Source organism: Bolinopsis microptera, chromosome 2 (assembly GCF_026151205.1).
Source record: "Bolinopsis microptera isolate Bmic1 chromosome 2, MBARI_Bmic_1.0, whole genome shotgun sequence".
Classification (NCBI taxonomy): Eukaryota; Metazoa; Ctenophora; class Tentaculata; order Lobata; family Bolinopsidae; genus Bolinopsis; species Bolinopsis microptera.
In genome coordinates, this window is record NC_087073.1 from 20,813,231 (window position 1) to 20,839,418 (window position 26,188).

Genomic DNA, 26,188 nt, shown 5'->3' on the forward strand with positions numbered 1-26,188 from the left:
TATGTACATAGCATAAGTTAGTAAACAGGTCAGTTTTAAGTTTGACCATATTTCTCTCTAGGGATCACAGAAAAAGACTTGGCTGAACCCCGGACAAATCAAGAAACAAAGTTTTTCAACGAAGTCAGACAATTTTTGGAGCACGGTGTTAATCCAAACTTTCACCTTCTTGATAAGTTGATAACGACGCAAATCTGGTCAATATTAAACCATCGTCTGTAAAACAAATCATAATCCACCAAAATTGTCAGATCTCCATATTTCCGAGAAAGGAATGAAGTTCCCAAGCTTCTAGAAATTGCTATAAAATGGCTCAAGTCGGGACGTGCAATGAACGAACAGTGACAAAATCAATTTGTTGACGAATTAATTCATGAGCACAACGAAATGTATGATCAGAGCTGCACTGACGCATCGTATGGTAAGTTTAGTGACAGGATAAATAGTCAGAATGTTCAAATACAAAGAATGTTAATAAGAGGGTAGTCGGAATGACGAGTGTCTAATGCTCCGAGGCCAGGTTAGTGAGAGAGTACCCTAATATAGTCAAAACTGTTTCAAAACCAGAGACTATTTTGCAGTTAAGGGAGAAAAAGCGAGAGAGCTAAAGAGCTAGAGAGAGAGAGCGAGAACTGAGCAAGTCAGAGGATGCTGTATCTTGATAATGTGGAATGGTAACCGACATTAACCACATCTTCCTCCGCAAACCACATCATCCTCCGCAAACCACATCATCCGCGCGGCGCACGTCAGTAAACTCCCATATTAATCGTATAGTTGTAATAAATGGTAGATTACTTATTGGTCTAATATGGTACTGACTACTCAGGTATACAGTGTAAAAACGATAAAATCGTATTAAATCTCATAATGTGCTGTGATCAAAAATCGATTTTGTCGCAGTTCCTAAAATACTAATCACTCGTAATTTCGGCATAATGAACGCTACACTCTGTCTAGATACTGAATCTTCTTTGTGATTGATTGACAACATTATTTGGCGGGGCTTGCTTACCATTGGTGGGCATTTTTACCTAGCAATTTCTGTTCAATATGTCAGATCCTGTCATTCTACCGTAACTGAACTCACTCATGCGATCTACTGTCACTGATTTTGATTAATTTATTTTCAGAATTTGCATTTTAATGTCTTCTTACTCTCAGTAGGAAATAATTGGGAGGTTTTGACAAGTTTCTTTTCAGCTTAGTGCGGAGAGCTTTCATTTGATAGCAACCTATTATTAGGAGAAAATGACGTCCTCAGTAAAATGTCCAATACATTTCTTGTACTTGCCACGAAAAACTGATTGCATAATGCACATTCAGTAGAAATGGAAAATGGCGCCGGCTTGGCCTATTAAAATGAAACACGACGGGGATATGATATGTGAGATTAAACTGAAGCTTTAATATGTCTCTACTTTCTTTAGAACTAGATGGTAAAACAATGAGCGATTTAAGGAGTTCGTGCAACACTCATTTAGTAAATGAACGTGCATAAAAAATGTAAGCTAAGAATAACCCACGTCCCGTTTGAAAAGGATCAAAGAATAAAGAAACATGCACTAGAAATTTCATATTTAAGCGAACAAGAAAAATGCACGCAAATTTAACGGCAATTCCCAGAGAGATCATTCGTGCAAACAATGGGCTGCTAGTAACGTACCCAGAACTGGAACTTCTTAATAGCCCCTTTCTAGGATTAAATCGTGTAATTTATTTCTCTTTTTATCAACCAAATGTAATCATCGCAACTTAGCAGTTACTATTCTTGATTGCCGATTGGTCGGTTATAATCAAAGCAATCGACAGCGAATAGATTAACAACCCAACATAGTACCACGAAGAAGCGATTAGAAACCCCCGATATTATGTTGTCTGCAACTCAAAGTTATGATCAGAATATTCACAAAAATCACAAAAATGTGCTGTTTCTTACCCTCTGACACTGGAAGGTCTAAGAGCACCTCCAGGATGTTTCTTCATCAGCTCACTCCTCTCCGATAACCGCTGTAACAAATTCTTGATGTCCTCATCTTCCGTGAGATCTGTTGAGAAGAAGGGACTAGGTGTTGATGTGAAGGAACGAAATTCAAACAAATTTTAAGTTTGGATTTGCTTTATTATATGGTTCATTTACAGATGACACAGTTGATAAATCTATTTCTGGACGCCAGTGCAGGTCTCATTCGATTGATAAAGATATTACTGTCGCTATTTTTGTCTATTCAATCGCTCTTATAAAAAGTTTTGCTAATATTCAGCGGACCTCGTTACAATTCGTTACTGAATGACCGAATAATAATATAATCATGACACTGTATACTGCAGTACAAGGACTTCAGTTTATATTTTAAAATACCTTAATGGGAAAAATCGCGATTCCGTACATGCCGCGATTTCCTTTTGTCCCTGTGTGCGACAGACGATAACGTACTTGTTAAATTCTAGATTTCCAGTAAAAATTCAATAAAAACGCACCGGCCGGACGCTCTCCGCTAAAAGTCCTAATTTTGAAGTCAGCACCGTGTGCTCCGAGTAGTTCTATAATGTCAACTTCATCCCAGAAAGCTGCTGCATGGAGGGGTGTCCAACCGTCGATATCTTGTATATCTACCTTGCCAGACTTGGAGAGGATGTAGAGGGCGACCTTCGACATAGCCATTAGCTGCTGCCACGTGTAGCTGACGGAGGACACGTCATTAACTTGTGTTTGGAAGTAGAGATCGGGTTGGGAAAAAGTGTGGAACTAACGAGAAAGGTAGGAAAATGTGAAATATGGAGATCTAAAGATTTTGGTAGATTATGATTTGTTGTATACTACTACTAGTCGATGGTTTCATACTGACCAGAGTTGCATCGTTATCAAGAAGCTGAAAGTTTGGATTACCACCGTGCTCCAACAATTGTCTGACTTCGTTGAAAAACTTTGTTTCTTGACTTGTCCGGGCTTCAGCCAAGTCTTTTTCTGTAATCCCTAGGGAGAAAGATGGTCAAACTTAAATTTGGCCTGTTTATTAACTAATGTAACTAGCAGGAACCCGTCTAACCCTAAAGTGGTGTCAAAAATCAAGAGACTAATATATAATAATTATTACCTATTTAATCCGCGTTTTTGACACCTCTTGGGGGTCCAAATTTTGGGCACTAAATTTTGTTTATTTTTTCGTGCTGATTTAAAGGCCATTAAACATTTGAACCAGTCAAAAAAGTCGTGTTAAAGTTGGTGCCGTATAATATATATATATATGCATCTTACTATATATAAAGCGAGACGATATATATATATATATATAATATATTTCATTGCTGAACTTCTACACAATAAAAAAGCGGTTGTGACTAGATCCTCGCAATTCTTTGCATCATTTATTTACATCAATTCTCAAATTATTTGTTATATAGTAGTGTTGAAGGTATAAAGTCTCGCTTTATATATATAGTAAGATGCATAATTTAAGCGAAATAAATTTGAACTACTATAATATCTGAATATTACTGCCGTTATCTGTAAAAGATGTAATCATTGTTAGGAAGCCTCACAACTTTTGCCACTCCTAACAACATCTTAGGAAACAGCAATGAATCTTACCCTTCTCTATTAGATCTCGATCTATCAGCTCTAGGATAAGTTTGTCTTCGCACAGGTCCAGAGGTAACTGTCCGTCAACATTCGGACTTAGCTGACTGGTAAGATTTATGTCAATTATCTGGAGTGGACTGTGAGTCTGTGAGGCGACTGAGAAGAAAATTAATTGGGCAGCAGGTGAGTAGGTGGTGAGGATAGGTGAGTGTTGTAAACACTAACAGGTAAGTATTGTAACCAGGTGAGTGTTGCAACCAGGTGAGTGTTGCAACCAGGTGAGTGTTGCAACCAGGTGAGTGTTGCAACCAGGTGACTAAGGTGAGTGTTACAACCAGGTGAGTGTTGTAATCAGGTGACTAAGGTGAGTGTTGCAACCAGGTGAGTGTTGTAATCAGGTGACTAAGGTGAGTGTTGTCACCAGTGTAGGAACCTGTGTGGTTATATTGTAAATACTAACAAGCTTGATAACACTTCATCGGATATTAATTTAAAAGACATGCATATTTGTACATTCAGCTATTTAAAGCTTTTACTCCGGCAGACATTTAAAATGTTGGCTAACTTGGCGTTGTGTTTAAGAAGGAGGTCGACACATTCGTAGTTAGCGAGGGATACAGCAGCGTGGAGCGGAGTCCACAGCTCATTATCTAAACTGTCAATATCACATCCTGCTTCAATTAGCAACTCCGTTATCTCCTCGTCGTTTTCTAAACAACTCTGATGGGAGATGTAAGGTTCAATAAAGAGTAACCACTGCACGGTATACCGTATAAGTCCAGAATTATAGTTCAAAACTAGTAGTAGGTAACATGTAATATGATACAGTGTGGGCCAAATTAGGTGCGAATACTCTGGAATCTGAATCCTCTAAAATTCGCAATTAATATCATAGGATATATTGCGAATACTCTGGAAAGAGAATCCTTTGAAATTCATAATCAATATCACAACATGTATTGCGAATATTCTGGAATCTGAATCCTTCTAAAATTCACGACAAATAGAACAGGATATTAAATTATAATAAGATCTGCACTTGGTACCTGATGGAGAGGTGTTATTCTATCCACATTGTAAACAGTAGGATTAACCCCCTCACTTAGCAGCTTCCTAACTCCCTCTTGATCCCCAAGAGCTGCACAGTTCAGTAGCACAAGACCCGGGTCAAAGAACGGTCGGGATTCCTTCTTCCGCTTTTTCGGGTGTTGTTGTGTCTCGATGAGGTCCTCATTTTCTGTAATTTATTTACTTTTAGAGATGAAACCGTGAAAATTCTGTTTTGATACTTATTGCAGACGTTTTTCAGACGTGTCTGAGGAAAATCGAAACTGGCTGAAGTTAACGACTTTGAATCAACGTAGACTGTATTCACACACACTACAACCATGACAGACAGTCGTACTAAAACATAGGTGCGTAAAATTGAAACAACGCAATTTAGAATAAATTAACGCTGACGTAAAACTAAAAGGACAGATTTATATCCAGAGATATATTCTTATTTCTTAACAATATATATGCTTATTGTAAAGCGACCACGTTGCAAACATCCGCTGTTTAATACATACCATTCCCTTATTTACTACATATCTGGGATTTCTTATTCAGCACGAGGTGTAACACTGTAGATAATATGACCCTATACAGAGGAAGAAATGAACAAGACTCTATCATGTACTGTATTGAGCTCATAAAGGGATGGAAATATCCTCAACCTCTATCATCGAGACGAATTTGGGCGGTCTAATCTCACTTCATTTACATGTCTTGGTTGGGAAGAGACTCCTCAAGTAGCTTCCCTACTGTCAAGTAAAAATCTATATTATTTTATCATGTGCTAAGTAATAACTGAGTCTATTGTTTCCATTATTATGACACCATAACATAATAACATTGCATAAGTTAGGTTTCGTCACTTAAATACTGTTGGATCTGACACGCAATGGCTGTCTCAACTTTTCTCAGGGAGAGCCAAGAAGTGAATTCAGGGTAACACCTTCACCTGTGATCTCAGTTCATTATAGTTGTAGTTGCAGTGAGGTAAACAAAGCGAGTTCCTTTGCCTCGTTTCAAAAATAAAAGCGATCACCAAAAATGGTATTATTGTTGGTGAATCTAATCGAGCTCCTTGCCAAGGTTTGAGGAGTAAAATTGTGGTCACTCGAAGAGGCAGATTTCTCAACATTTGACAGGCCATTTAAATATATCATATTAAACTGGTGACCATTTTAATTTTGATATACAGCTTCAGTCACAATTCCCACCAGTATGCGGATTGACAATTCACGATTGCGGTCGCAAATTCTTCTTTTGAGTAGGCGGTATGGCAAACAAAGGAAGTTCAAGATATTGTTTGTTATCTGATATGTGTCTACACCACACCCTAATAATTTAACATCAGAATCTGGTTGGAATCGTGTTTAAATTGTCGGTCAGAGTAGGGAAAATATTGGAATCAAGGTAAAATAACGGGCCTAGTATAATAACTGTCAGAACAGTATTATTCTTGGTGATATTTTGGAAAATCATGTCGGGTATTGATTGTAGAGACGCTACTGGCAATCGGTGGTACTAGGGCGTGCTTGGTATATTTCGAGTATTAGCGTCAACAACATTTATAACGGTAAAACACGGGAAAAGTCCAGTTTTCAATTTACACGTTATCCGTGAAGCAGATGCAAATGCCAACACTTTCAATGTACATCACATTTCTAACTCCCAGCCAACAAGTTTCATTACACAAGTTACATTTGAAGTGACATAATTTAAATGCCAATTCCAACTCTACAGTAAATTTCATAATGGCATTTACACCACAAATTTGATTATATTATGTTTAAAAAGCTAAATTAGATAATTAATAACCTTCACTTTCTTGGGATTTCTTCCAGCGTTCAAGTTGGGCGGATCTGCGGTTATCGTTAAGTTTTTTCCTCTCAGACGCGTTTAGACTCACTATCTTTGGTAGTTCATCGACTAGTTCAGTATGGGAAAGCAACATGGGTCATGACACTGCGAGGAGAAGAGAATGTTGTAAATAAAAGGAGGAGACTGTATTATATTCTTAATCAAGTTATTTAATGTATCAAATTTGTGCGTCCATTTAAACGCCCATTTTTGAAAGCCGCGAAAATAAATTTACGAAAAACTTCCGATTGTAAAAATTTATCAATTCTCGGCCAGAATCAAGGTCCATACAATCAAGAGGTTTCTTATCGTAAATTATAAAATTCCCGTATTAAAAAAATCGCGATATTCTAAGAAAACGACAAACGTGAATACTGAATACCAATCCCACGAAGATAATTAGGCGAGAATATTTTCAATAGAAAGGTATGTTACAGAAAGAAGCTGAGCGAATTATGGACAAAATTAATTACAATAAATTTATACCATGTCTTTGCGTGCGCACCTGGTAATTTGCTACCTTAATCGTTGAACTGAAGCCCCATGAGCCGTTGCTTCCTAGCTTATTTAAGTGAACAGTCTAACCCCTATATCTTACACTGCCCGCTTAAATATCTTAAGACTTTTTACAGGGATATAATTAATTATCATTCTCAAAAATGTTGTTAATTTAACAGCAGCTCATCTTTTAACCCTGAATATTTCCCAGGAAAGACTGCATATGGTATAATAAGGAGGTGGTACGTTGGTTCAATGTACTAATATAAATAGTAAAGTCTTTGTGTTCACATGTCAAACGAGCTTGAGTAGTAAAAATGCAGTGTACTGTAGAAATTCTCGGAGGATGTTACGAAATCTTAGAAGCTGTAAATCAAAATTTATCGAAAAATCTAGCTATCGACTGTCACGATCATAAAATGGAAGTATTAAACTAAACAATATTAAATCATTGTTTAGATAATGTTAGTAAAAGGTAGACCCTCGCTAATAATGTGATAATTTACAAAGACTCATCAGAAAACGGCACTTCTATATATGCAAAGAAACGATATATGATCGAGGGATGACATCCGATATCTTTTGAAAAGGCACCTTCACGTCATCACCACATAAACCTTATTCGGATCTAACAAAGAGTTGTATTTTGAGCCTGCAACCATTATACTATTATACTATTATACAATCCATAACAAAAGAGTACTAGCCAAAGCAACAGCAATATATAGCATACATGGCAGAGGCCAGCTGGAACACCTATTATTGGAGTCTAATTCAGAAGTGGTTAAATGGCGGGAACAAGTCAGTTGGATATCCAACAGGATGACTTAAGGTCTGTATAATTTCATGACAAGATGAAATTAGCGCTCGAGTGACCTATTGACGTTTCAGACGAAAAGTAAATCTCAACAAGACAAGTTGTATATAACAATGACAAGTTACCACATTGCACAACAAGTATACACAGAGGTGACAACTTATGGGTTTTACATGACGAGATGTAATCCAGAGAGGCAGAGAGAGAGAGAGAGAGAGAGAGAGAGAGAGAGAGAGAGAGTGGGTGACACAGTGTGGTGATGGTGGTGGTGGTCCAGGAGACCTGACTGATCAAAATGAAACTCAATACTGATAATCAACCGGGTCACTGCAGCTGAATATATGGGAGTTATTATATTATATATACGAGAGGGGTTCTCTACAGTCTACAGCTTGTTTCTGGACCGACAACAATTAACAAATAACAATATATAGCAGTACTAGTTGTAGCTGTAGTACTGGATACAGCAAGCTCAGACAAATACCATCTTATCATCACACTGCTAGATATTCGGGCATCTTTTACTCTGGCACGAAACAGCTCTACGTTAATGTAGCAGGACACTCTGACAATTATCTGAATCAAACAAATTAGCGCCCCAGATATATTGCAGAGTGCCAATGATGATGGTAGATCTGTGAAACAGATTATCACCATTATTATATAGTAGCCACATCTGCGAATCAAATCATGGAATTATCTTCAAGTATTGGCAGTTCTATTATATAATACCCAAGGAACATGGTGTAGTCTGTATAGCAGCTCAGTACAGCAACGTAAACACGACAAAAATAGTGAAGTGTCGACAAAAGTAAATAAAGGAGCGCTATTATTATAAAGGAGCACTATTATTATAAAGGAGCACTATTATTGTGCTCTCTACCACGCAAACACAAAAGTTTTGTTGTAGCGTGGTGTTACAATGAAGTAATGGACTAAAACAGGGGACGCTTATAATAATGAAGAAACTTGACGTTACAGAGCGGTGGTTTCTAATGTAGCGGTTCCGTCATAATTTATGCTAATCTTAAACGGTGCGATTCTATGAAGCAATCCTGTTGATTTCAGTATGGAAATAAATCAAAGTATGATATAGAGTATACGTATAAACGAAACGATTAAACAAACCACAGTATTCACTACCCCGCTCTTATGCGGCAAAGATATCGTATAAGATATAACTAAATAAAGAGAAAAGGATAGAGAAAAATTTAGATGGAAAAAGATAGAGGAAAACAAACAGAGCGGAAAAAATAACGTGTCATCTTATAATGGTGAATAATAAATTCCGTGAATAACTCAGCTAAGAGAATTCATTTTACTTCGTTGAAGAAGCTGTTTTTGGTGTTCACAGATAGCACTTTGTGGAAGAAAATAACTTCGCAAGCGGGTGTCATCGAATGATAATCCATCATAAAAACATTAAATCCATCGTGGCCGGCTTTCGCAACAAAGAAAAAGCACTAAATGCGGTCACAGTGAAGGGGTGCAGCCAGCTAAGATTCACATTGCAAACCTTCCAAACATTCCGCATGTCACAGTCGACGCCTTTAATTCCCGATACGTGACGTGCAAACGGAGAACAATACGCACCTTTCGGTAGATTTACAATACATCAGGTGACTGCAGTACTTGAGTTTAGCGAATAGAGAAACATGGTGCGGTGCTCTGCCTGGTTTTATATTGGGTAGGTGATGGTGTGGCTTGTTACGGGGGTCATCAGGCGAAGATGTCGACTATCGAGCTGAATAATAATATTGTGATGAAACATGCTGTGAACGCAATGAAAGGATCTGATACTATTCTAATCCAATCATTCCTATCTACATTCTACAGTCGGCATGATAGAATCAGACAAGAACTATAACGTGGAGCGATTATCTCGTATTTGAATACACAAGTTTTACATACTCCGATAGTTGGTCGAATCAGTCACTGTTTAAATTACTGGTGCTGACTAACTCTTGTAAGAGATGGCATGTTAATAAGTTTCAATTAGATTGAATAACGTTCTCTAAATTTACATAACACAACACTCCTTGGAGCTCAACAAATACAGGGATAGTTATCACCACAAAATTACACTAAGCTTTAAGAATTCTAGAAAAACGCATCTCTGCGATTACTCTAAACCAAACACAGCCCAGCTCCTATAGTAACAAGATGAAGTGTGCGCTGTGGCATATGGATTAACATAAAGCAGCCTAGGCAGGAAAACTCAACTCTGCTTTATAATATGGCCAGCATCTGTCAGCAGGATGTGTGGTGTGACGTCACGAGGACACGTGACTAGGTAACAGTCACCTGATCAGCTGGGGTAGGTCGGTTAAAAAACTGTTTTCAGTTTGAGAGAAGGGGAGAAGGAGGGCCGAGTGATGGGGCGTATTTGTGGTGTTAGCGCAGGAAGCAGGGACCTGGAAAACAGGTAAACTTATGGCTGGAACATGGGCCCTTCAAGACAGAAGCCGGAGTACAGAGCTGATGTTATGAATCTGGAATCCAATATTCATTACATGTTTAGTAGCGGGGGGTGTTGAAATGTAATTTGGAAATATGCCAGTTATGGACGATTAATACATTGTTTCGGTGAGGTTGGACTTGGTTGTCATTATATATAATTGTGGTGATTGTGGCAGCAGTTTCTGGCCTATAACCGTGTTTACTTAGAATGAAACTTCAGGGTTGGTAAGGTAAGTTTGTACTAGACGAAAGGTGGAATTTAGATCGAGTTGCTGACAAGGCCGCGACAAACGAGAGTATCTTGACCTTTTTAGCGGTCAGTATATGAGGCAATGTTGCTCTCTGTAGAGATTTAAGAAAACTGCTGCAAAGCTTCCCACATGTTAAAATAACGATGTGTTTAATGAAGAATTAGAGACCACGATACAATACAAATACTGCAGACTATCTGAAATACACTATATAGTATATTATCATGTACTCACGTTATCTTGCAGCGACAAATTTAAAGTTCGATCGAGTGCTACAATGCTACACAAAAAAGCATAATGTTGTCGGTACAAAAATTAAATAGCAAGAGAAATCTGTGCAGTAGCGAGAGAGCTGCAAGGGTGTGACAGTTGCACAAAATGCGAATTAAAAGAGCTGGTCACGATACGTAGAACTTTATACACCCATCACCGTGGCTTTCAGTACAACTTTGAAACTTTATCATGCTTATTAAGCTTTATATGAGGTGACATCATGTACACGTTTTATTTTCATTGTATCGTGTAATAGGAGATTATAGAAAGATAAAGCACAAAAATGTGTGTGTAGACACAGATGGAAACCTATACAATTCAAAGGATCAGTCTAGAACTAATATTGACCTGTACTGATTTTCATGAAATCTAATCACAAAATTTAAAAAATTGTAATAAATGCTTATATATTTAAAGCTATACATGTATATGGCTTCCTTGAGTTCACGGGCGCAATAAAAGCATGGTCTCATCAAAACGTTATATAAAATTAGTCGGAATATAATGTTAACACCATAACCATTTCTCTGAAATCAAAAATTAAGATGCGAATGGGCCATTTTTACCTCATTATGTATTAATTCCAAGAAAATAATTACATTTCTGCGTTTGGTTAACAAGTGAGACTGTTACAATGACCAATAATACAAAGAGGAGAGTGTTTTCTATCCTATATAATATATATTATATATTAAGTTAAATATGCCCTACAGAAGTCATATGCCACACACTTTACAAAGCAGGGAAACTTCAAGTAAAGTGGTTTCAATATCTACAAACCGTTGGGTTTCTTGGGTTTCTGGAAAATCTCGTCACAGAGCCACCCACAATTACGAATCAAATTATATCATTATGGAAGGATCAATTTTAAAAGAAGGGACTAGAAGGAACTGGCTGAACAAATGTTTTAGCAGGGCTGGTATACGGTAAAAATGTATCAAATTATATCATTATGGAAGGATCAACTTTAAAAGATGAGACGAGAAGGGACTGGTCTAACAAATATTTTAGCAGAGCTAAGGACGAAGATTAGGTAAAATCAGGATATATAAACAGAGCAAATCTAATTTCTCATTAGCGGGTACACTAGCCGGTAACAGGCATGTTGAGTAAGCAGTGTATATAACTGGACTCATGTTTAACATAATTTGAAACTTAATACCTGGTGCGGACGAAGGCAGAGGCTACGTTTTAAACGTCTTTATGCGGTTTTTACATATGCGATAAGGCATAAGCTAATCAACGCCTTATATTAAACATGTACACATATTGTATACCAATTTATAAGGGTTCGTCGATATTGGGAAAACATCATGAAAACTGGTCTTTGGTTGATGATTGAATGAATTAAAATTCACAGGAATGCGTGGGAGTAATTAAGGTAGGTAAATGAAATGAAGTTCACCAGAGAAGGAATGTCGAATAACGCCGTCAAGAAAGAGATGCTAGAAAGAGATGCTAGAAAGAGATGGCAACAGTGAGAGTTCTAGCTCAATACAGCGATTAAATGTACTACAGTGACAGTAACGGATGGAAAGTTACAATGATTACAGTGCACTATACTATAGCCAGCGGTGTAATTACATATGATTGCAGAAGAAAGTAAGTAGTGCACTGTGTACCGATGGAATGCAAGGATTACATGTCATATATGTTGTACTGCAGATAATATCACTGATAATATCACTGATGCAGTCGGGCTGGGTCATCGTGAGAATTTAGATTTGCAAAAAACAAAACACACACAAAAATCAATCTATCGCACGCAAAACAATTAGTGAATTAGCTAGAAGTGCGGATCTGGTGTCTACTAAGGCTTGTGTATACAAGTGCACTCGCAGAGGGTGCCGGTTCTTTGTGTAGGGTGTAACAGAACACAGTGTATCATGGGCAACACTGCACACATCAATAATGTGCAGGTAACACAACAAAACACTTAATTCTTACTCTGAGAGGGGAAGTACTAGCCACTAGGTCGCACAATACAACTCACAACATAAACAAACTGAGCGGAACTGAAAGTGTAAGTGAGATCATGTAGTCGGGTGTCTGGGGAGCTGCATAAGCTCCTCCAACTGCCTAGCAACCTGATTAGAGTGTATACAGTAGGATGTGTATGATTCGATCAGCTTAATAGATTGTAGGGCCCTAGACCCCCTACGGGGTGGTATATACATGTCAAAATACATTAGGGCAAGGTGAATACATTGGTTATATATATGGTATAAAGTAGGTAATGGCAGCCACTAAAGAAAAATCAAGATGAAATACTTGTGTAAACTCCCAATTACCTTAAATCAAAGAGGGCCGGGTCTACGTTGTTGCAAGCGACCAGGCACCGCACCTCAAACAGCAAACCAACAAAGCCAAGTGTGAAGAAGTAGACCCCTAGCAGGAAGTTTGACTACCGCGTGGTTGTCCGGCGCACATTCTATCCACAGGTAATTAACCAATCCACCGTCTTGAAAGAGGAGCGTGTCTCAACTCCAAACTCTCTGCTGCTGGTGACATATCATCACTTAAAGAGAAGTTTCTTTATTGATAACAGCCTGATACTTGTTGGGTAAAGGTAAAGTAATCACATTTGTTGAATACAACGTTGATGTATTTCTTTGGAAATGGTGAAGCCTCATGACAAATTTGTCACATCTATTTTAGCCCGTCGCGTTGCTTTTATAACTTCATGCATGCGCGGCGCGCCTCTTATGTTATGGTGAATGCTTGCAATAAAAAAGTTAATGCATATTTAATTACTGCGTGTTACTTACTCAGATGACCATGATTGTCTTTTTTGTGCTATCACGCTTAAATTTAAAACTTAAGCTCCTAAGAAATTGGGCGAATTGTACATCAGCCGGATATTTTCAGAAATTAAAACTCGCCTGATTAAAAAAAGTGCCGTTATGGACTATGGTGTGTCAAAATATATCTCAAACAAGTCGTTAAAAGTTAAGATTAAAGTTTAAATTGTTTCTCGTAATTGCTAAGGGCTATGTCATGTGAACGTCAGAATTGAGACACCAGAGTGACCCTACAGCGAACCAAACAGTAACGCTTTTACCACGTAATAATTACTTAAATACCATTTTTGAACAAAATTTTAACGAAAGAAATTATAAACGTTTAATAAGTATGTCCCTTTTCAGACATGTCCTATATTCAAACGGTAACACTGTCGGAATTCTTAGCAAAGAATAAGACAACGCACCCGTCCATAGCAGACAAACCATTTTTAATCTCCTGATAAGACGAAGTCATAACAGACATAAGATGAACATTCTCCTGCAGCTGCGATTGCTCATAATTAGTAAAACACCAGTGAACAAAGTCGTAGTGCATGTGTTCTGTGTTGGATTGAGAGAGGGACCTATCAGCAGAGTCGCTCAGCCTCACCACAGGAGTAACACTGCTATCCTCCAGCTTTATCGTCACCACGCTGAGCGTTCCCACGTACCCGCACATACCGAGCGTACACTTACTCTTTAGGGTCACGTGCTCTCCTAGGAGGAGTAGCTCCAGGTTATCCTTAGTCAGGACAAATTTCTGGGTCACGTGCTCGTAGGTTGTTGGGCGTGAGTTGAAGCATGAGTTTATGTAAGAGAAGGCTTCTGGACCAAGCAGAGCATGGGTCTCTGCAACCACCACTTCCACAAACATTGCACTCAATTTATCCAGCTTTCGTATAGCTTTCAGCACATTAACGCAAAGCACTGCAGGCAGGTCAAACTTGTTGAACTTTATCCAATCTATTATTATCTCAACAACCACGAAGTCTATCAGATTACCATCGTATTGTACAGGAACAGTTGGTAAATGATGTTGAAATGCCAGGAGAAGCTCCCTGCCTGTACATCTCCTCCACCGCCTGTCCTCAAATAGTCCAGATTCTTCTTCGTCCTGATCGTCTTTTTCCACAGTGGCTTTGATACTGGCCACAATCGAACCAAAGTTACTTGACATCATAGTAGTCATAATCTTTTGCGTTATCTGCTGCTCCATTCGGAAGAGACTCCTCATTTGCTCCATTTCTGTCACTGATTCCATCAGATCGTCAAAAATTGCTCTAAAATCCGGCGAGATGAGTTTAACGAAGAGTGGGCTCCTATCCAGTTCTTGGTGGGTTTTGTTCAGCTCCCTCCCGACAGCTCCACACATTATCCTGGACATACTGTTAGAACCCCCGACTGTCCTTGATGCCCGCAGCAGCTCCACGGAAATGTAGTTCAGTCCAATTATCTTCACCCAGTCCAGGTTGTGTTTTATCAAATTGGAGATGATACCTGTTACTTCACTCGAAGCAGCTGTTCGAACAAATTGCCGGATAATGTGGATAACATCAGAGCAGGAGCCGTAATCTTTTATCTTATCGTACATATTGACTATGTCTAAGAAGTTGGCCGGCTTTATATGATTTTTTATCCACTGTGTGTTAACTTGAACTAATTCTGGGATATCATAGATCAAGCCGAATATAATTCCCACCTGTAGGGATAAAAGCTTAATGAGAAAACAATTAGTGAAAAACCAGAAGCTTACTGACAATTTCAAGGATCTGGTAAACCACGCTCGCGTGCTTGCAATTCAAGTTGTGTTAATCCAAGAAAATGTGGCATTCAAATAATGGAAATGAGCAGTGAAATTGCGCATTCAGAGATCGAATAGCAACGTCTAAAATAGAGAACTTGCCTCAACAGATCCCAGAGAGGGAGTTAGAATTGTGCCCCCTGACAAAAGAACTGTGATAGCTAACATTTCCTGCATTCTTCCACAAAACACTGGATCCAGTTCAATCCTGTTGTAGCGAGAAGAAAATAGTTAAAATAATTCATTGTTTTAAATCAAGAAAGGCATTGATTGCAGGCTAGGTGTTATAAAGTTGTTAAGACCTAAAAGCCAGATTTAACCTGAATAGTGAATACCTTTGCTCTGCAGTGTCCGTCAGCTTGTTCAGTTTCTCACTCCACCAGCAAAGAGCCAACGTTTTAACTTCAATCTCCTCCTTTAAATCTTTCTCAACCCTCTCTTTGGTATAATTGTGCACTGTGATATCTTCATATAAAAGTGAATCTTTGTCCAGCGATGTATTGACATTTATATCTGGCCTTGCACCGTCATCCATGTCTTCGTAGACGTCATCATTGTTACCATCTGTACCAAATTTCACTAGCAGGATAGCATCCTGAACAGCGGGACTTGCTCTGAAATTAGAGGTTCCAGCGTAGTCTTTCTTGTCTTTCTTGTTTGCATGCTTCGACATGTTTCTGTAGAATCCACCTTTCTCTTTTATTTGAGAGCCCTTGGATTGGCTTCTAATTGGCGGTCCTAGATTTGCAGTGCTCGACGAAGTACAAGACGAACGTCGTGGGACTGGGGGTGGCGGTTTTGGAATTAAAGGAGGTCCGGATTGTTGATTGGTACTGGAGGTGGAACTGGTCCTGGTACTACTACTGTCACTTCCTGATCTTAGCACCTGCTGTACTGCACTCTGGATGTCTTGAGGCAAACAGTACAGCGACTCATCTGAGTACAGCGAATCATCAGCTGTTTCCTGGTGTCTTGAAGTATCAGCTTCTGGGTTGGGAGCTACATTCGCATTTGGCGGGATGTCAGTTATCTTGGAAAATCCTAGAGTTGTGAAGACGTTGAGAGGAGTTTTTCTTTCTAGTAACCTTTTAAAAACCTTGTTTTTGTTGCCATGAAGCTGGTCTGCAGCACTTAAAAACATCTGGAACCTACTTTAACACTGCAATATGTCTGTATTGCATCAACCGAACAAGGAAACGTTAACAAGAGGTAAAACGATATACCGCAAACAAAAAACCATAAAGTTTAAAGTAAAATTTGATGCTGATGCCATCAAATACGAATGCCATCGTATTCTGAGTTTTGACTTTCAGTGAAACTCAAAACACGGAATATTACGAACCTCAACTTGGCATCATAACAGCATGTAATTTAATAACATATTTCCTAAGACCTGATTATAATTACGTCATCAATCAACTGTAAGGGAGGTTTCAAATAACAAGAATCAGCTTCAAATGCACCTGTGCTATGTGGAATTTAGCAAACATTAGTAGAAGAAGCGCAGTTCACCTCTTGAAAGTTCTCCACATTGAAAAGATACAATTAGGTATGCTCCAAAACTATCAGGAATCCATAACATGCTTAAGTATTGGGGCATTTTCAAAAACTATGTTAGCGAATCTGTCACGGGAAAAATGTCGTCTTCTAGAAGCTCACATTTGGTGGATATACTCAATTTTTTGATCAAACTGTGGGACATCTACAGGTTTGCGATAGTACAACATTTACAAAAAGAATAAAATGTCTACTATGCCTATGAGCAGAGATAAATGCATTTAACTCCGGGCTAATAATGGTGGATATACTTTTCAGAAGGGTTGGGTGGATATGTCATTGATTGGCCTGTAAATTTACGATAGATTTAGCTAAATAAATCCACCAGATTTAGCCCAAAATCGAAACAAAAAGTGGCAGAAAGTAAAGGTTAGGATATTGCACACCATAACCTGCACTGGAGTGACAGATGTTTTTGAAAGTGCCCATTGGTAAACATTTATACAATAAAATATGATACCATGCAGAATGCTGATCACGGTATCAATATATCCCTTTTTCGGTACTGTGTGCACACAAGTTGAGCACGAATTTAAGCAAAATTAATATAAAAATGTCTGATGAGTGCTCAGTTATTGAACTTTTAGTGCTCACATTGCCTTCTTTATGCGCTTATCTTGTGCTCATCTTGTGCTCAATTGTTCATTTGCTCACTTTCATTCTGACTGTAGAGAGATATTACTTCACAGATAACAGCAAAACTTAAGATTTCGAGCAGCCAACGGAATCAACTTAAATGCACATGAATAGATTGCAATATAATGGTGAAATTTAAGTCATAACAAATTATAAGCAGTTTTGTTTTTTGTGTAATTTAATGTGATATTCCTCAGCTGGACTGTAGTTAGTAAGTAAGTAGTAAGGACTGGAGTGGAGTAACAATTTCAATACCGGGAAACATCAAAGAGCTAAGTGGTTTTGCAGATTTCCATTCCAAGATCAAGAGTGGGTGCAGTAGTAACACACTGTTGAATTAAAATTACAGGGGGTTTTAGAAATTCTTCTGTAGTTTTGTAAGTTTAAACTCGACAAATTAATTTTTAAAGACTTGGTTCGTTAAATTTATAGTTGTACCAAATGAAACTAATTGAAACAACCACCCATAAAGGTTCAACTTTGGGCTCGAAATAATTTGCATATTTCAGCTCTTCATAGGGAACCAATTTAAATCAATGTGACAGGAACTAGAACAAAGAAAAGATCTCGTAATATTAATGCAGACAGCACTTGGGGTATTTAACGACGTCAAAAGAATTCTGAGAACTAAACTCATTTATTGAGATTTGCGTTTGAATTTAGGAAAGCCGCGCCATATTTAGCAAAATCGCGGTCAGATGATGCCATATTCCTAGGTTCAGTAAAACGATCATTATTTTCTGATATTAAGCAACTAATTACCAATTTATATGAATACATTAATACTTGAAATTTCATAAAGTAGGGTAAATACGATGATAAAGAAATACCGATTTGTTACTCATTTTATTAGTTAGCAATCATCAATTAATAAAATATCAATTATATTTAAAACTTAAAGATAGTTTTTAACAAATGGATAAGATCCATTTTACAGCATATCCCAGCTAATATAGTGTCAACGTTAAGAGGGGCAGCTAAGGGGTCATGAGTTTGAATTGAGAATGTTGAAATTGATTGGTAACCACTTAAAAAATACCAAGATCTACTTTTCACTGATTTAATGTAAAATAGATGTTAAATAAATATCGATCATAACTTCATAGCAGGAGTAAGCCCATAACTTCAAACACCCCCTGCCTCCTTACTTCAAATCTGACAAATAATATTTCTACAACGTTTATAATGTTAAACAGTCAAAACTTGTATTGCCAACATTTTAACAACCGGTAATTCTCTCAAGACGAGACTCCACGCAATTAAGCAGATTGTTCAAGTCCCCCAGAGTCCTGGTTTGACGCTTCAGTTTTGATCTCATCCTTTTGATACTTTCGCTTTGTTCCTGACCAGCTGTTGGAATAGTTGATGGTACGTTTTGAATCTCTACTTCAGAGGCGTGAAGAGAAGCATTGCTACTTCCTCCTTCCGAGGAAATCGTTTTGTAGTAAGGATTCTTATACTTTCCACTTCCACCAGGCATGTTCCTCTTAACCAAAGTGTAGAGATCATCCAACAAGGGCACTACGAAGAAGACCATATTTTTGATAGTCTTGGTGAGGTAGCCGAATATAGCTAAGTGTTGTGAGGTAGGCGGGTTCATGCGGATATATGTGGTGTTGTAACATACGATCACTGCGAACATGTTGGCTAGGTAAGTGACGGACAGTAGACCCAGTAACAAACCAAGAAATGGTGTCAGATACGGTCTTAACCTCATCATCGCATCCCAGTTGTACTCTCCGAGAATGAAAGCAAGTGTCATCCCGAATGAGTTTTGCAAGGAAAACTCGGGCATGCTGGAGCTGTACAAGAAATAAAAGGTTTGAGAGAACACAGCCAGCAAGATGAAGAACGGGACACTAAAAGAGGACAGTTCCACAAGAGAGTTGTGAATAACAAGAGTCATCAGCTTTATCTTGACGTGAGCAATTGTCAGGTCAACAATCTTCACAGTAACAAGAAACACCAACGAACCTAAGCAGTAACCAAAGTAGATATCAACTTCAGCAGCACGATGAAAGTCAATATAATAGTACGGTGTAGCTTGGAACTGCGCAATAGCAGTTTGGATGTATATGTACCTGTAGATGTACATACCGACGCTCATCCACCCAGCAAGGAGTGTAACAGAATCTAACAAGCTCCAGAACCCCCTCCAAACGGTGTGACCGTCGCTGTGAGCCTGGTACGTGAGGTAAATGTAGTGGACGGTCAGGATGAGCAGGCTTATCAGGAACAGCAGCTCCGTTCGGATTATGGAGAGGGTTATGGGTTTGGAGTACTTCAAAAAGTTTATAGAATGTAATTGGACATCTGATACAGCAGTACCGGTTGGCAAAAATTCTGTGATAAGCTTGACGGTACACAGAAAACCAGTAGGTGGATTGTACACTGATAATTCCACCAAGACGGCCCTGGTCAGTTCATCAATCCATCCATCTTGTTCCAGCATCTTCAGTTGTTTTTTGGCATTGATAGGAGAATTAGCAATGGGAACTTGATACCCTCCAGTAGGGTAAAGACCAGAGTGCCCTTTGACAGCCACCCCATCTTTACCATCTTTATACTCCCAGTAAGACTTGTATCTTATGGTAGAGAACCAAGCATTGTCCGCTGCAGGTGTGTGTTCTTTCCAACTTGGATCAAAGTTTGTTTTTTCAATCAGTGAGCTGCTGTAGCCTTCGTTACACAGCTCCTTTTTGTTGGTTAAGCAGGTGGTGGGTTTAATTCTTACTTGCTTCAGACGTGAAATGGAAATAATGAAAGAGCTGCTGTCCCTGAGATAGTTCTCTTTAGGCGGCCGAGTTCGTGTTCCTTCAAAGAAGTCTTCACTAGAAAGGGTTGAGGAGTAATCGTTTTGTATCCAGCTCCAGAAATTATCATTCGTCTCAATTGCATCAAAGGCAGGTGTAGCAAAAACACTGCGAACAGACTTGTTTAAGTAGTAGCAGTTAGTTTGACGATCCTGTTTAGACAACACCACGACGATGATAATGAAAGTAATATAGCTGAACAACTTTGTGATGATAGTGTTCATCTTACGTCGCTTGCTGACAGTACGATCCCATGTCCTGATTTCAGGATGTTGAGTGAGGTTCCCAGCAGCCTCTCCGTGGTTGAGAAGTGTCTCACAGTGTGAGTCAGGAGTACTGATTCCGTACCAGAGCCTACGGGAGTATATCAGGGTGATAACTCCGCACACCAGAGGCTGCTCAACAAACAGAAACAGGACCATTAACATCAGGTAGTACATGAGACAGGTGTGTATGTGGATTGAGTCGCTAGTGTAGGTGTAAAATAGGTAGAAGCAAGTTGTTGTTATGATGCCAATGTAGGAAAATATCGCCAGGGATTTTTTCAGAATTTTTGAGTAAAATTTGAAGGTCAAGTTAGGAAGAGCTGCCAACGGTTTCAAGGACACATTGAAATTAAGTGAAGACATTGTATCACTGCTACCGACTGAACTGGCATCATCCCAGAAGAACCTGAAGTAGTCATCTACCTTGACTTTTCTTTTGGCATCTCCTAATCCTACACTTTGATATTCCAATAATGTTTCCTCGTTAGCTTGTTTTAAAGATCCATGGTCGAATATTCCATTTTTCATAACTGAATCCTCTGGTTCAACCTTTGCAGTCAGTCGAAAATATTCGTCCAGGGAACATTGGGAGGGCTCAGAGTATTGAACTGAATTTTGAAGAGAATTGTACTTTCCATGTTTTTTGCCCCCTTTTTCAGGTGCAGTTACCCAAAAATATTTGTCTATATCAAAACTGAAAATTGATGAATCGCTCTCATGTCTATTCAACATCTTCTTGACAAGAAAATTATAACGTTCATTCTTGCATAGAATTTCTTGGCTTTTCTCCAGAATAAAGAAAACTGGGTAAGTTGAGAATAACAAGAGGGTTAGTTTCAAAGAACCGGCCAAGGATATGTGATCATCAAGAGAGTCCTCAAAGGTGACCACAACAAGGCAAAGAAGGGTCAGGCACCTCAACACAAACAATGAGGTCAGATAGGTCCTGAGAGGGAAGATTCTAGTTCCTTTGAACAGATTTGAGAGTCCAGTGTGATAATTCACCAGACATTCAGTCCAACACGTGGTTAGTCTCTTGACCAAGGACATCTCAGAAGGACGGAACCTGGGAATACTGCAGACGTATTTTTCTATGTCGTAACCAATCCAGTTGTGGTAGATGAACATGTAAACACGATCTTTGCTGTTTGTAATTCTTACCGACTCCAAAAACCAGTCAGGACGGTTTCCGCTGTAATCGATCCAAATGTTGATCCTATCAATACTCCCGACATTGATATCCGAGTAAAACAGAAACGTAGATGTCTGGTTGGTTTCAAAGAGTTCCCCATTTTTCTGTTTGATCTTAATTTTCCTGGTGGCCTTGGAGCCATGCAATTCTAAATAAACTTGAGAAGTGGTCCCAGCTTTAGGTCTGAGTCCTGTCCTTACCTCTATCTTATAGCTGTACTCAGTTCTTTCAGAAGAGAGCAAGTGTAGTAGATTACTACTTCTCAAGTCCCGATCACATAACCGCAGGATTAGAGTGAAAGTTAAAAGAAGATAACCATACACCACGATTAGAGGAAGCCATATCTTGAGAGCATCAAGAACCCGGAACGACTCATCCTCTTCAGGCACAGGCTTCTTGAATTCAGCTAAGTCGGGATAACTCAAATCAGCAGCATACAAGGACAACTCATTGAACTTGCAGTGGGTTGTGGTAGAGTTAGAGAGAATGCCCACATTATCAGAGCTTACTGACCAACCTATACCGGTCCACTTCAGACATGATGTCACGTAGGCAAGTAACCAGAATCTCCTCACTTTTGTCCCGTCAACTCTCACCCCGATAAAGAATGTACCGTTACGTTTTATAGGAACTTGAATGGTGTTTGTGCTCGAATTTTGACGAGGCGAAAATTCAAGATCATCCAGCTTTTCTTCCTTCACTTTGTCTGCTGTTGAATTGGGAAATTCAAGTCTAAAGTCATGGTCTAAAAGTTTTGGAAGACTACCATGTTTGATCAAAAGTGTTGTTGCTCTTGTGGTCAGAATTTCGAGGAACAGGACAGAGTGATGCTTGGTAAAAATGTCCAGCTGTAGATATAGCCAATTGTAATCTGGATTGTAAATGAATTCGCGGAGTGAGTGTGCTCCTTTCAGTGGTATGAGAACATCTAGAGGTGTCTCGAAATCTTCAACAACAATCTTACTTGGACTCGAGGAATCAGTAATATTGAGTCCAATAACGACACTTTTTATGCGATCTGAGTTTTCAGTTAAAATACATGGATTTCTGGTGAATTTAACAAATGAAATGCTCAAAGTGTCGGTGAATGAAACATCAATGAACTGAGGAGGGGGAACCTTGAGAAATTTTTTCCCAACCAGTTGATTACCAGACAGTAAGATTGCAGCTGTCAGCCTTCCGATAGAATAATGTACATTAGGGAGGTCCAGAGAAGAGACTTTTCCAATACCTGCCCCGTTCTGCAGATATTTTGAAACGTAATCTTGCAACGTTTGCAGGGTTGAACATACATCACTGCTTCTTGTAGTGTCATTCTTTGTCTGCGATTCTTCCTCGATATCAAAATCCACCCATTTATTGTAATATGCTTTGTCAGGAGACTCTGTTATAAAGTAAAGATTCAATTCCGGAACTTCCGTTTGAACATTCGATATTTCAGCATTAGATTCAACTACGTTCCACATGATAGATAGCATTGCATTACTAGCAGACTTTGCAACCTCCTCCGGAGCATTCTGTATGCTCTGATACGTAATGTTAGTGATAGAGCTCAAGTTGCTCGTAATAACATCATTCACTTTCATTTGAGACAAAGGGTACAAAACGGAGAACATTGCCATGGAAACGTCATTGTGCTGCTGTTCAACTTTCTTTAAGAATTCTACCAGCTGATTTTGGACAGTTTCGTTAATTTCGCCATGCGACAGTGCAACCCCAACCTTCTTCACAGATTGGAACACCTCTTCATCTGTGCTGCTGTTATTAATTCCAGAGGAAAGATCATCAAGTATGACATCAAATTTGAGTAGAGGATCAGGTTTTGAAGTAACAGACACGAGCTTATGAATATACTCCACATTACCTTTATTATCATACATACAGACAACCACTGTCAAATTAAAATTTTCGTTTTCATTACCTACTGGGAGATAAATACCAGTAAGTATTGGTTGAGTTAGGCTTCCGAGGGTCAGAGGATATAGAATCTGACACTCTCCATGGTCCAGACATGACTTAAAGTAATACGTATAATCCAGGCTACAGAGATTACACAAGGTGCTATCAGAATTTTCACAAAGTGAACATTTTATGTTGTCTATAACCGGCTCGCAAATTATGTTATGTGAAGTTTGAAGCGAAATTCCTGATGAGGGTTCAACAGAACAGTCAAGAATGTATTCCGGGTAGGACATATTGAACAGGTAGTCATCATGAATAGAGATATTTCTTTGAGCAGTTACAATAATCAAGTTGACGACGTAATACTTCTTGGTTAATATTGAGGTGTCAATGGAAAGTTCGACGAGGTCATCAAAGAGCGTTACATTATCAGTGATTAACTTCCCGTTATCATTCTCAACCACTCTCCACTTTGCCGATACTATTTCATAGTTGACCTTAGACAAAATGGCAACATCGACAGAAAGATGTAAGTCAGCATAACCGGTGGTAAAAGATGGGTCACAGTTGAACAGGCATCTGATAAATGAAAAAACATCTGAGACATACTCGATGTCAGAAAACGTACTGAATGTCATATTGTCGTTAGTGTCAAACTCTAAAGTAAGACGATAATTTCCAGGCATAACCAGATCGTTATAACTGAATTCCTTCTTTGATGAGAACTTGATAGGAGTTTCGCTGGGCAATACAACAAGATTCCATCTGTAACTTATTATGGAAGTTTTGAAAAGGGCTTCTTTATCATTTCCACTCTTTAGATAAGCATTCAACTTGGTATCAGGATATGTTATGATTGAGTTTGAAATGTGGAATGTTATAGGGGGTGGCATGTTCATTATGTTGTTCAAAGACCAGGAAGTGTTAGGCATGCCACCTAAATTTCCATCAATTATAGCTAGAAAATTAAAGGAGACGGCATCATGATTGTTATACAGCACATCCCATTGAGGAATCTCCAAAATCATTGTGTACGAAGAAAAATATCCTGTTAATGATTTCGAAATAGAGAGGGTTCCATCAGTTGCATTCAACATAGAATGCTTGGAAATATCAACAGTTTCATAATCAAGAGAGGATGTTATCTCATCCGTCAACTTCAGCACATATGGTTGATATGCTTTGTAACGGAAATGTAGAGTGAAGAATGGAGCCAATTTCGATGAAGCTGGAGTTTCATGATATGTGTATACTATTGCGTCAATTGGATCAAAACTGTTACAAAACAAAGTTGCATTGACAGACTCGAATCCAATATAGTGTCCTTTTTGTACTAAGAAATCTACAATTTCATCCTGATCTCCTGTATTCGTTAAAGGCACATCATAATCATCAACAACATAAAATGTGTCTTCAAGCAAACTTGCTGAGAGATATTCAAGTTCATCAATTGCAGAGCTAACATCTTTACCCCAATCAGCTTCTAGAGCAGAAGAGTTGTCCAAACACCTCCAAAACATGTTAAATCTGTTACATTGGTCATACATGCTCAAAGAATATACTTGAATCACCCCACCATGGCTTATATTCAAAGAAATTGAGTGCAAAAATCCATTTCCAAGGAGAGGAAGTTGAGATATCCACAATCCAGAGTTAACATGGAAGTATTCGTCTCTCTCATCAGAAGTTGTAAGAGTGTGACTCAGATAGCTAGGAGTCTCCCCGACATCTACAGTTATTGCAACAGAAGATTCGTAATCTTCAATAGTGTTGCCTTTTGTTTTGATGACCACTGATGTCATCCATTTCAATTCACTTGGGTGAGAAAAATTGCTAGGGATGCAGACATTATGTTGACAATCTATATTCTTCAATATCTCATCTGATGAGGTGACAACGCTTAATAATGCAGCAACAAACAGGAACACATTTCTTGTTTCTGACATTACCTGAAATTTATTATCATTTACTCATTCGTGGTGCAAAATAATTCATTACGAAAGTAGGTAATAAAAACAAACACAGTACACAGTAATAAAGAAATGTAATGATTCCAATTTACTTGAAATTCTCTATAACCATGTCACCAATCACAGGAGGGCCAAAGTGCAAAGAAACCGCTGCACACAACTGCTGAAAACTGCTGATAACTGCTGCAAATGGCGCGTTTGACAGCAGCAGTTAGCAGTAGTGAGCAGCAGTTAGCACAGTGAGCAGCAGTTAGCAGCAGTTAGCAGCAGTTTATTTGCACTTTGGTCCTCCTGTGCAATACGAACACATACTATGTATTATATATGAATTTCTACTAAATATTAAACAAACTTCCAATTCTAGCTCCCAGAGTATGTTTTAGATGGACACATGGTCTCTACTGGGTGTTTTCAGTCCATTCTGTCGATGATGTTACAACGAAATTAAGTATTGCTATTGCGTTGGCGAGATTGAT

At 38.6% G+C, this 26,188-nt stretch overlaps 4 protein-coding genes across 5 annotated transcripts in view; 1 reads left to right on the forward strand and 3 right to left on the reverse strand.

Annotated features, from left to right (window-relative positions):
• Nucleotides 1-13,312, reverse strand: part of LOC134810946 (protein phosphatase 1 regulatory subunit 16A-like) — a 30,356-nt gene extending 17,044 nt beyond the window's left edge. The window contains 10 exon segments of the mRNA XM_063817641.1: nucleotides 1,667-1,696; nucleotides 1,940-2,048; nucleotides 2,482-2,656; nucleotides 2,658-2,684; nucleotides 2,850-2,977; nucleotides 3,593-3,687; nucleotides 4,149-4,303; nucleotides 4,630-4,820; nucleotides 6,452-6,598; nucleotides 13,084-13,312. Of these exon segments, the coding sequence (XP_063673711.1) occupies nucleotides 1,667-1,696; nucleotides 1,940-2,048; nucleotides 2,482-2,656; nucleotides 2,658-2,684; nucleotides 2,850-2,977; nucleotides 3,593-3,687; nucleotides 4,149-4,303; nucleotides 4,630-4,820; nucleotides 6,452-6,587 (1,046 nt within the window). The 5' untranslated portion in view covers nucleotides 6,588-6,598; nucleotides 13,084-13,312.
• Nucleotides 13,313-13,951: 639 nt separating this feature from the next.
• Nucleotides 13,952-16,608, reverse strand: LOC134810947 (uncharacterized). Its single transcript, XM_063817642.1, has 3 exons — nucleotides 15,712-16,608; nucleotides 15,479-15,584; nucleotides 13,952-15,274 (listed from the first exon to the last, which is right to left on the reverse strand). Exons 1-3 carry the CDS (start codon nucleotides 16,515-16,517, stop codon nucleotides 13,952-13,954), a joined length of 2,235 nt encoding a protein of 744 aa, XP_063673712.1. The 5' UTR covers nucleotides 16,518-16,608.
• A 1,450-nt stretch (nucleotides 16,609-18,058) lies between these two features.
• LOC134811740 (rab GDP dissociation inhibitor alpha-like) overlaps nucleotides 18,059-26,188 on the forward strand; it is a 77,049-nt gene continuing 68,919 nt past the window's right edge. Inside the window, exon 1 of one of the 2 annotated variants that reach the window (XM_063818785.1) lies at nucleotides 18,059-18,068. The gene's annotated coding sequence lies outside the window, so the exon portion shown is untranslated. The remainder of the gene's footprint in view (nucleotides 18,069-26,188) is intronic. The other variant, XM_063818783.1, reaches the window with a different exon arrangement.
• On the reverse strand, nucleotides 18,397-23,720 carry LOC134810949 (uncharacterized). Its single transcript, XM_063817643.1, has one exon. The coding sequence runs from the start codon at nucleotides 23,718-23,720 to the stop codon at nucleotides 18,789-18,791; it is 4,932 nt and encodes a 1,643-aa protein (XP_063673713.1). The 3' UTR covers nucleotides 18,397-18,788.

Excerpts from the sequence above, each read along its gene's own strand:
- LOC134810947 (XM_063817642.1), bottom strand. The coding sequence starts at position 16,517 with ATGTTTTTAAGTGCTGCAGACCAGCTTCATGGCAACAAAAACAAGGTT. Across the intron at positions 15,585-15,711 it reads ACGGACACTGCAGAGCAAAG|GATTGAACTGGATCCAGTGT; the intron begins GTATTCACTATT and ends TCGCTACAACAG. Across the intron at positions 15,275-15,478 it reads CCTCTCTGGGATCTGTTGAG|GTGGGAATTATATTCGGCTT; the intron begins GCAAGTTCTCTA and ends TTATCCCTACAG.
- LOC134810949 (XM_063817643.1), bottom strand. The coding sequence starts at position 23,720 with ATGTATGATAATAAAGGTAATGTGGAGTATATTCATAAGCTCGTGTCT.